The sequence below is a fragment of the Nerophis lumbriciformis genome, linkage group LG01 (genome assembly GCF_033978685.3).
Source record: "Nerophis lumbriciformis linkage group LG01, RoL_Nlum_v2.1, whole genome shotgun sequence".
NCBI lineage: Eukaryota > Metazoa > Chordata > Actinopteri > Syngnathiformes > Syngnathidae > Nerophis > Nerophis lumbriciformis.
Window position 1 is genome coordinate 34,721,220 of NC_084548.2, and position 12,065 is coordinate 34,733,284.

At 41.3% G+C, this 12,065-nt stretch overlaps 1 protein-coding gene across 2 annotated transcripts in view; it reads right to left on the reverse strand.

The window, feature by feature from the left end:
• LOC133619211 (ELKS/RAB6-interacting/CAST family member 2) overlaps nt 1-12,065 on the reverse strand; it is a 432,577-nt gene that overhangs the window by 232,286 nt on the left and 188,226 nt on the right. For both annotated transcript variants that reach the window (XM_061980157.1, XM_061980149.1), the window contains one exon: nt 7,585-7,745. In XM_061980157.1, coding sequence (XP_061836141.1) covers nt 7,585-7,745 — 161 coding nt within the window. The remainder of the gene's footprint in view (nt 1-7,584; nt 7,746-12,065) is intronic.

The window sequence follows — 12,065 nt, forward strand, 5'->3', positions numbered from 1 at the left end:
GTTGAAAACGATAATGATGCCAAAAAACATTCAAAAAGATGGGAAGTCCTCAAAGGCTTTAGTTGAAAGTGTAATTATGTAAATATGTTATCTGTTGTTGTGTTCCCTAATTTGAGTGACCTGAACATAATCTGGACTGTACATAAATGTTTTTTTTTTAAATGTAATTTTGTTTATATATTATATGCAATCTGTTGTGTTCCCAATTTTTATTTATTTATTTATTTATTTATTTTTTTTCAGTGTACATGAGTGAAGGTGTGTGTTGCTGAGCCCGACTTGGACATTATCTGGACTGGACCTGGTTTTAAAAAACCCTTTATACAAATCTAATTTCATTTACAACCTGGTCTGGTGAAGATAAGGTCCTTTTTTTTTTTTTTAGATAAGATAAATAAATATTTTCTTGGATAAAAAAGAAAGTGAAACAATATAGAAATAATTACATAAAAAAAATTGTAATTAATGAAAATGTTAGTGGACCAGCAACACATACAATCATGTGTGCTTCAGGGACTGTGTCCCTTGCAGAAGTGTTGTCCATGTTGTGGGAACCAGAATATTGGTAGCAGAAAGAAACAACCCCTTTTGTGTGAGTGGGTGTGGATGAGTGTGAATGGGGGAGGGAGTTTTTTTCTATGTTGATTTAATAAAAAAAATAAAATAAAAAAAAAACTTTAAGCGACATTATCTTTTCAATGTGTTTTAAGCATTATCTCCCGCCTTCTAATGGCTTTTAGCACAAAATAACTACGCCTGTGCGTAATTTGGATATATAACGTTAATTATAATTGCATGTATAGTCTATCGTAACGACAAGACTACAAATTGCTTCTCTGGAACTGCATTTGAGTGTGCACGCACTCCCTAAATGTATGTGTGAAGCAGACAGTGGTGAGTGACGAACAAAACAAATTAAGTTAAAGTTAAAGTACCAATGATTGTCACACACACATATTAGGTGTGGTGAAATTTGTCCTCTGCATTTGACCCATCCCCTTGTTCTCCCCCTGGGAGGTGAGGGGAGCAGTGGGCAGCAGCGGTGCCGCACCCTGGAATCATTTTTGGTGATTTAACCCCCAATTCCAACCCTTGATGCTGAGTACCAAACAGGGAGGTAATGGGTCCCATTTTTATAGTCTTTGGTATGACTCGGCTGGGGTTTGAACTCACAACCTACCGACACTCTAACCACTAGGCCACTGAGTCGGACTGACAAGCAATTTTTATACAATAGAATAAGTACATTTTAAAAATATATACATTTAAGGAATGTATACAGTGACTTCCAGTCCATAAGCCACCACTTTTTTCTGATACTTTGAGCCATGCTAATTTAGGGACTTCTTTCCAGGTTTTACATTTTGCCAATATATTTTGCCTCGCCATATCAGATCAATGAAATTCCCGAATGGGTCACAGTGGACCAATGAAATTGTTCCAATGATACAAAACACACTCACACAATCATTCAAACAGCCATTACGCACATTATGGACTCACCCCACAACATGGGGAACAAACAACGATATGTACCAGACACAACCCCAAAGCCAAAGACGATTGGAAAAGGAAGCAACCGCTGCAAGGAATGGAAATCTGCAACCACTAACGGCCTCCCAAAGGCCTGACCGCCGCGCACTGAAGACGACAACTTCAGCGGTTTCAGTGCACAGTCGAGGGGATGGATGAAGACCACGCTCAGTGACCTCTCCGGTCGGCTACTGTATGTCGTGTTACAGGCACTGTCTTTTGTTAAACTTGTGAATGAACACAAACGCCCGTGTAAAATTCTTCATGTTTCAACGTGTACACTTGCGGCCTATAGACTTAAGTGTTAGGGTTAGAATAACCCTGTTCTTTATATATTTTTTTGGTTTGAAAAATGTAACTAGCAAATTGCAAACAGCCCCTTTAAGTGTGAATTAAACTATTGCAAAAGTATTTTTTTTTTTTTAAAGTATGCATACGGAGGGCAGACTCTGTCTAGTGTCCTTTTCCTTTTTTTTATCTCACTCCTTTTTGATCCACCCTGTGCTGCATACAGTGGAGTGTTAATTTCTATAGCGGTGTGTGGTGGACTTGCAGACACACCAAACTTTGCTTCCATTTGTGGTTCCACTCTTTTTTTCTCGTCTTTCTTCCATCACTTATTTCCTCCTTTTCCTCATTAACCAACCTCTTCTTTTTACCATCAATTTCTTCTTTTTTTTTTCTTTCTTTTTTTTTTTCTTCTTTATTTTAACTTGGAACATCTCTACTTTTAAATACGTCTACTGTAACGATGCACTTAATCTACCCATGCTTTTCCTCAGAATTGCTGCCGGTGCAGTTTCCCCTTATTATCATTTTTGATCAACTGTAAACAGATATCATAGCAAATATGTTGCCAGTCTGCAGGAGGTTGCTGTATCATTTTTCTTTCACCTCATCCAGGTTAAGAAAACATCTCAGTAACTTAATACTTAATATAACCAAAACATGCATGTAATTACTAGTCCTGTTTATGTACACCGTGTGTGCGTGTGAGTGAATACTGAATCCAAACACACAATAATATATAATCCCTAGTCTATAAATGTCTTTTCTGCAGTCCCCAACACAAACTAGAGGAGAATATTGCAAATGGCCTATGGTTGTATACTTGCTAACTTCAACCAGAACTTTTTTGTAGTAGTACAGGCTGTTTGTGCACAGCAAAGAGTGATTATGTCCGTGCTTGTGTCCCCACTCTGCATAAGTAGCCCTGAGACTTGTTACATTGCAAGCGAGTCTCACCAAGCATCTCTCCGCTCACAGTTCAACAGCCTTTTAATCCTCATCATCACCGACCCCAAACCCATGCTTCTGACCTCATGCGCTCTGCGTTGCATGCACAGAAGACCACACACAGTCGTGTGCCCTTTGTGCCCCCTCCATTCAATTGCACCAGTAAAAATTTACATCCCTTCCAAAGATTTTCACACAAAGGATCCCATGTAATGTGTTGCCGTGTATGTCAACCAACCATTACACTGACCTTCTTCCTTAAATATCTCTCTAACTGAAATTTAATAATGATTTTTAAATTAGCACCAACACAGCAAACAATATTTACGTACTTGCCAAGCAAATGATCTGTCAGTGTGTTTGCAATTTCACATCTATGCCCGCACAGCTTGTGACTGTGTCATATGAAGCACATTGGAAACCACTTTTTAATATACTTAGAACGTGGAAACTGGGACAGACAAGAAGACCATTTAAATCATAAAAGTGTGTATTTGTGTGTTTGGCACAAGAATTAGTCTTTTTCTGTCCAGCAATTTCTAAAGATGCTGTCAGAAACAGACACACTCACACACATTCTCCTTGCAAGACATAATGGAATTACATTTGTTTTTCAACACATGCAATACTTTTGTTTGACATACTGTGGGGAGGGGGGCTGGCATTAAAGTTTTCTGCTACATTTGACAACCACATCTGCTGCTCTGTGCGCCTTCTATTAGAGAATTAGAAACAAACATGCGTTCTTTCTCCACTGATCGATTACAGAACTCACTTACACATTCATACATCACACATGGCAAGACAGCAAGTTTGCACACATCCACCCATTTTGTCCAACACATGAAAAGGCATCATGAAGGCTGGATAAAAAAGTTACTTCTCACAGGACAGCTATAGACAACAGTGGATACGACTAATATATTTCTAGGATTACTTAATGATGAGTGGACAAAACTCTACATCAGGGGTACCCAAACGTTTTGCCTTCAAGGGCCAAAGGAAAAATGTACCAATGGACTGTGGGCCAAACACGGGTATTTTAAGCATACAGCATCATTATACTACAAGTGAGGAGTTTAACTCATTCTACTGTATATAACGTACTGAAGATTGTCATATTTTATATGTAGAGCAACTTGTTAGCCTCGATATGTCACTAATGTGTATTACATTTTCAGTCCACCCTTTGGCACCCCTGATCTAAATGCATAAAATCCTTAGTTAAAGGGGAACATTATCACCAGACCTATGTAAGCGTCAATAAATAAATAAATAAATGGGTTGTACTTGTATAGCGCTTTTCTACCTTCAAGGTACTCAAAGCGCTTTGACACTACTTCCACATTTACCCATTCACACACACATTCACACACTGATGGAGGGAGCTGCCATGCAAGGCGCTAACCAGCACCCATCAGGAGCAAGGGTGAAGTGTCTTGCTCAGGACACAACGGACATGACGAGGTTGGTACTAGGTGGGGATTGAACCAGGGACCCTCGGGTCGCGCACGGCCATTCTTCCACTGCGCCACGCCGTCCCTATATACCTTGATGTTGCAGAAAAAAGACCATATATTTTTTTAACCGATTTCCGAACTCTAAATGGGTGAATTTTGGCGAATTAAACGCCTTTCTAATATTCGCTCTCGGAGCGATGACGTCACAACGTGACGTCACATCGGGAAGCAATCCGCCATTTTTTCAAACACAGAGTCAAATCAGCTCTGTTATTTTCCATTTTTTTGACTGTTTTCCGTACCTTGGAGACATCATGCCTCGTCGGTGTGTTGTCGGAGGGTGTAACAACACGAACAGGGACGGATTCAAGTCGCACCAGTGGCCCAAAGATGCGAAAGTGGCAAGAAATTGGACGTTTGTTCCACACACTTTACCGACGAAAGCTATGCTACGACAGAGATGGCAAGAATGTGTGGATATCCTGCGACACTCAAAGCAGATGCATTTCCAACGATAAAGTCAAAGAAAACTGCCGCCAGACCCCCATTGAATCTGCCGGAGTGTGTGAGCAATTCAGGGACAAAGGACCTCGCTAGCACGGCAAGAAATGGCGGCAGTTTGTTCCCGCAGACGAGCGAGCTAAACCCCCTGGATGTCTTGGCTCACACTGTCCCTTATGCCACCGAAGATGATCAAGAGAAGAATATCGACCCTAGCTTCCCTGGCCTGCTGACATCAACTCCAAAACTGGACGGATCAGCTTTCAGGAAAAGAGCGCGGATGAGGGTATGTCTACAGAATATATTAATTGATGAAAATTGGGCTGTCTGCACTCTCAAAGTGCATGTTGTTGCCAAATGTATTTCATATGCTGTAAACCTAGTTCATAGTTGTTAGTTTCCTTTAATGCCAAACAAACACATACCAATCGTTGGTTAGAAGGCGATCGTCGAATTCGTCCTCGCTTTCTCCCGTGTCGCTGGCTGTCGTGTCGTTTTCGTCGGTTTCGCTTGCATACGGTTCAAACCGATATGGCTCAATAGCTTCAGTTTCTTCTTCAATTTCGTTTTCGCTACCTGCCTCCACACTACAACCATCCGTTTCAATACATGCGTAATCTGTTGAATCGCTTAAGCCGCTGAAATCCGAGTCTGAATCCGAGCTAATGTCGCTATAGCTTGCTGTTCTATGCGCCATGTTTGTTTGTGTTGGCATCACTATGTGACGTCACAGGAAAATGGACGGGTGTATATAACGATGGTTAAAATCAGGTATTTTGAAGCTTTTTTTTAGGGATATTGCGTGATGGGTAAAATTTTGAAAAAAAACTTTGAAAAATAAAATAAGCCACTGGGAACTGATTTTTAATGGTTTTAACCCTTCTGAAATTGTGATAATGTTCCCCTTTATACCTGAATGCAACATCTTAATCTTGAGATTTTGTGTCAAGAATTGCAGGTGACGAACACCAAGATTCAGAGATGGCAGGCGTGATGGAGGAAAACATGACTTTAATGTCCAAAGGAATCAGGCAGGAAAGCAGGAATCAGGAACCAGGATAAGAGCAACACAGAAGACAGCAAACAGGAACCAGGAAACAGGCAAACAGGATACAGGAGAACTCGAGACAGGAAACAGCAAACGGCTAACATCTAACAATACTCAAGCAGTGACTTGACGACGATTGACACCAGGTGTGGCCTGGCTGCCAATCAGCCGCAGGTGAGGGGAAACAGTGCTCAGACAACGATGTGTGAAGCGGTCACGAAAAACACTAACACAACAGGAAGAGTCACCAAAATAAAAGCACAGGACAGGAACAAACCCAAAACACCGCAGAACATCAACAAAAGGGCATGGCTTGGCATAAACAGCAGTGACAATTTTGAATGTGTCCAACATTGTTAAAAACAGTTTAAGGAAGACCCTTTGTAACCATTAAGAGGTGGTTAGATGATGTTGGTGTGGAACAACTTTAGAACCCTAACCTCAACCCTTTCAAAAAACTATCGGAATGCCAATTTCAGTGACCTCCTAATTAGGGATGTCCGATATAGGCAAAAGCCTATATCCGATATTCCGATACTGTCCAACTCTTTAATTACCGATACCGATATCAACCGATACTGATATATACAGTCGTGGAATTAACACATTATTATGCCTAATTTGGACAACCAGGTATGGTGAAGATAAGGTCCTTTTTAAAAATATTAATAAAATAAAATAAGATAAATAAATTAAAAACATTTTCTTGAATAAAAAAGAAAGTAAAACAACATAAAAACAGTTACATAGAAACTAGTAATTAATGAAAATGAGTAAAATTAACTGTTAAAGGTTAGTACTATTAGTGGACCAGCAAAACGCACAATCATGTGTGCTTACGGACTGTATCCCTTGCAGACTGAATTGATATATATTGATATATAATGTAGGAACCAGAATATTAGTAACAGAAAAAAACAACCCTTTTGTGTGAATGAGTGTAAATGGGGGAGGGAGTTTTTTTGGGTTGGTGCACTAATTTTAAGTGTATCTTGTGTTTTTTATGTTGATTTAATATACAAAAATAAATAAATAAAACGATACAGATAATTAAAAAAACGATACCGATAATTTCCGATATTACATTTTAAAGCATTTATCGGCCGATATTATCGGACATTTATACTCCTAATTCAAATATTGTTGTTTTAGTAAACTTGCTGGAGCTCAAATCTCAGTCTGTGCCCATTTCACATTTTCCCTTCAGGCACGTTTTTGAAAAAATTGTAATTGAATTGAGAATGTCCTCCAAACTCCAATACAATTCCATGAATTCGAATTGACGTTATCATCATCACTTCAGATTTTGACTTGTCAACTATGTATCTTGAAATGACACTGAAATCCTTCAAACATTTTAAAAGTGCAGGACCAGAAGTCACTGAATCATTAATTTACAGTATGACATCACCAGTGTATAATGATATAGTGTGGGTCTTAGTCTTATCGGGTATACCTAAAATTGATGGATCAGTTCTAATGAACTCTGTTAAAGGAATATACTAACAGCACATGCAGTAGGAAGGGGACTCAAATGGCCCAATTTATTGCGGTTTACCTGAAACATGAAATGTGACGAATTGTGGGGTGCATTACTCACTTTAGCCACCAAATGGCAGTAAAGTGTTGAATATCTTAAAATGTGTTTTGTGACAATTCCATCTTTCCATCATTTTCAGCAGTGCACTGCAAAAATGATTAATTTCCCCCCATCCTCTCACGCGAGATCTACCCAGGAATGGGGCCATACCTTTCCTTACTGTTGCTTTTCAGTTAAAAGATAGATAGAAAGAAAATTAAACTAACTTCATCTCCAGAATCTCCTCCAGCTGTTTTCGTCGTTCCTGTCGCAGGCTGGTGAGATGTCCATCTCGTTCGTGCAGGGTCTGCTGAGTGGAGGATAAACGCAACTTGTAGCTATCCAGCTCCTGTCGTGTCTTCTCCAGGGCCCGCATTAGCTCCTCCAGCTAGTCGGGGAGAGACATACTTTAGGTACAAACAATGCGATGGAATGTTTTATGTTTACTAACTGTAAAAAACAGCCAGTCTTGAGAGATGCAATAAAAGTGATGCATCAAATTTTGCCTCTACAAGGATACAACAAAATAAACATCTCGTAGAGCTAATCAAGGTAACCAAAACAGGAGAAACATGTTTCAGAATAACCGCGGTTACATGGGCATTTCCAAACGTTTTTGGTCCCCTGCTGTTCAGTTTTCCCTCGGAGGTCAGTTTTCCAATTGTTAGGTTTACAGTGTTTACATGCGCTGTGGGAACTAGCGTATACTGTTTCCATGTGCAGTAGGGGTCGAAGACGACATCCACTCCGCTTGACTCCTCTGCTGACAAGGTCGGCAGTCTATTCCCGAGTAATTCATCCATTAGGTCGTAATGGCCAAAACTGTCAGGATTCTAGCTGCTGGTGTTGTTCTGTTTTTTAGCCTTATAGTATGCCGTCTTGAGCGTCTTCTAACGATACTTAACCTGCTCGGTTGTCCGAACATAGCCAGCATCGCGCAAATCTTCACACACTTTTTTTTTATAAAAGTCGCCGTTCCTGTGCTTTCTTCCATCGATACGCGCCATAATGTTAAGTTCTTTCAGAATGCTAAGGCAGACCGTAGTCTCCTCGTCACACCAGTAATGCTGACTTTTGCTCGCCATGCTGTTTGTTTGTATTTCTTCTTCTTCTTCGTTCTCATGTCTCTCCCGACCCGCTTTTGAAGTGTCACTCGACGTAACACCGTAAACGTGATGACGTTTCGTCCGACATCAGAGTAAATATGTCTCGGGGACGGCGTGGCACAGTTGGGAGAGTGGCCGTGCCAGCAACCTGAGGGTTCCTGGTTCAATCCCCACCTTCTACCAACCCTGTCACGTCCGTTGTGTCCTTGAGGAAGACACTTCACCCTTGCTCAGTGTGTGAATGTGTGTGTGAATGGGTGAATGTGGAAATAGTATCAAAGCGCTTTGAGTACCTTGAAGGTAGAAAAGCGCTATACAAGTATAACCCATTTACCATTTTCGGGTGTATATATGCCTGATTAAAGGCCTACTGAAATGTGATGTTCTTATTTAAACGGGGATAGCAGGTCCATTCTATGTGTCATACATGATCATTTCGCGATATTGCCATATTTTTGCTGAAAGGATTTAGTAGAGAACATCGACGATAAAGTTCGCAACTTTTGGTCGCTGATAAAAAAGCCTTGCCTGTACCGGAAGTAGCAGACGATATGCACGTGACGTCACAGGTTGTGGAGCTCCTCACATCTGCACATTGTTTACAATCATGGCCACCAGCAGCGAGAGCGATTCGGACCGAGAAAGCGACGATTTCCCCATTAATTTGAGCGAGGATGAAAGATCCGTGGATGAGGAAAGTGAAAGTGAAGGACTAGAGGGCAGTGGGAGCGATTCAGATAGGGAAGATGCTGTGAGAGGCGGGTGGGACCTGATATTCAGCTGGGAATGACTAAAACAGTCAATAAACACAAGACATATATATACTCTATTAGCCACAACACAACCAGGCTTATATTTAATATGCCACAAATTAATCCCGCATAACAAACACCTCCCCCCTCTCGTCCATATAACCCGCCAATACAACTCAAACACCTGCACAACACACTCAATCCCACAGCCCAAAGTACCGTTCACCTCCCCAAAGTTCATACAGCACATATATTTCCCCAAAGTCCCCAAAGTTACGTACGTGACATGCACATAGCGGCACGCACGTACGGGCAAGCGATCAAATGTTTGGAAGCCGCAGCTGCATGCATACTCACGGTACCGCGTCTGCGCATCCAACTCAAAGTCCTCCTGGTAAGAGTCAATGTTGTCCCAGTTCTCCACAGGCCAATGGTAAAGCTTGACTGTCATCTTCCGGGAATGTAAACAATGAAACACCGGCTGTGTTATCCGGCACAACAGTCAGGGGGTGCATTCTACGGCGGGGGTGCGTTATCTGGCACAACACCTGCCGCAATATACCGCTTCACACCTACAGCTTTCTTCTTTGCTGTCTCCATTGTTCATTGAACAAATTGCAAAAGATTCACCAACACAGATGTCCAGAATACTGTGGAATTTTGCGATGAAAACAGACGACTTAATAGCTGGCCACCATGCTGTCCCAAAATGTCCTCTACAATCCGTGACGTCACGCGCAGGCGTCATCATACCGAGACGTTTTCAGCAGGATATTTTGCGCGAAATTTAAAATTGCACTTTAGTAAGCTAACCCGGCCGTATTGGCATGTGTTGCAATGTTAAGATTTCATCATTGATATATAAACTATCAGACTGCGTGGTCGGTACTAGTGGGTTTCAGTAGGGCTTTAAACGGTTGTGGACAGGCGTACCCCAGCAGTCCAAAACGGTTCATCCGCACATAGATTGGGGCCCGGAACGGTTGAGTTCACACGTTTACATGTGCAGTGCAAACCTTTTTCCCGAGGGAAAACTGCACAGCAGGGGACCAAAAACTTTTGGAAATGTGCATGTAACCAGGCTCAATGATGCAGTGCAATTTGATTAACTACAGTTAAATGAACACCTTTGTGACAGTTTTAATCAATCAATCAAATGTATTGTTTACATTTAAAAAAGGTAGACTTTTAGATTGTGCAGGTATACCAAATGATGATCTTGTCAGTGTAGTGTGTGTGTGTGTGTGTGTGTGTGTGTGTACAAAGTTCAGTTAAATGAATGAATGGAATGTATGGCTGTTTGAAAATGAGGGTTGGGTCGAATGACCATAATTGGTTGCGCTGGCATCAAGTCTTCCCTCGCCTCCTCTTCTTTTCCATTGCTAATTTTTTCACACGCTGGAGTGTTTGTCTATAGTCTAGAGCAGGTGAGATCAATGAGCACACATGCCCTCCAACCGTGCAGACCCACTTGTCCCACCTGAGTGTCTAACAGGCAGGATGTGACCTCTGGGCATCATTACCCTAACACAGGAAGTATGTAATTGTCTGAGAGCAAGCACTTCACCAAAGGATGCAGTGCTGTAGTAGTTAGGCTTTTTTTAAACGATGTAAGTGTATGACCTGAAGAACATCAACTGATCTTTCTTCAATTGTGACAACTTGTAGATTTCTGATACAAAACACATTTGACAAATTATTGTTGGATCCAAAACAAAGGAAGGGAAGGAGAAATGAAAACTAAGTAGAAAGCCCTCCATGGGGTGCGACATAAAAGAAAGAATCGGCCTCTTTTATGATGAGGCCAAATCGTTCGCACATTTTCAGGACGCTCCCCATCTCCGCCTGCTTGGTAGGTGTGTTTCACAGATGTCCAACTGTGCTCACTGTTCCCTTAGATCACTTTAGGAGTGAAGGGAAGGTTGGGGGGGTTTGGGGGGAGAAGGAGAATATGGGAGAACTTTGAACACAATGCACTGAAGCAGTTCGATGAAAGTAAATAAACTCAACATGCCTGCCAACAAAAGCTGACCTCATGAAAGTTCAACAAAAAAAAAATTGCTAAACAACTTGTCAAATTGTCTAAAATCAATTAGTAGTCTCCCAGCAGTGTGTGGGGGATGGATAAACTGATAGCTGGGCACTATTACCTCCGCCAGGAGGTTATGTAATTGTTGCCATTAGTCTGTCTGTCATGTTAGTTAGTTAGCCAAATACAGTGGAATTGCGATTCAAGAACGCCTCATTGTACAAACTTTTCGAAAAGCTAACCACCGACCGAATAAAAATAAGCTTTCATGTACGAACCTCGTGTCCATGTACGAACGTGGGACGAATGTGTGCCATTGGGTGTCTCGCAGTGCAGCCATTTTGTGCCGGCAGCCCAGCGGTTGTTGGCAAGCTGATTGATCTCCGGTGCTAATTCAGTCGGCAGAGTGCTGCTGCTAGCGACTATGCTACCTTGTGTGTTTGTTTAGCCTTTTTACAACATTTTTCTAGTTTTGCTAGCTTAATATGAGTCCAGAGAAAGCAATGGACAAGCAATGTGTGGTTTGAAACATTCAACATATACTCTCCCTCTCCCTTCAGCTCAGCACCAGGAAGATTAACTGACAAGGTAAAATGGTGAATTTTAGTTTGCATTCCTAATTATTAGGGATGTAACGGTATTTTAAATATTGCGGTATTTCTGTATGTTTTTGTACGTTATTTGTTTTTTGGACAATAAATCTGGTCAAGTTATGTTGCTAACAAACAGGCAAACAACCCCAAGCCTAAACATAACCTATTTGGCGGAGGTAAGAAAGTATGCTTTCTGCAAAGCAAAGCAAAGTGCGCCACTTTCGTTTA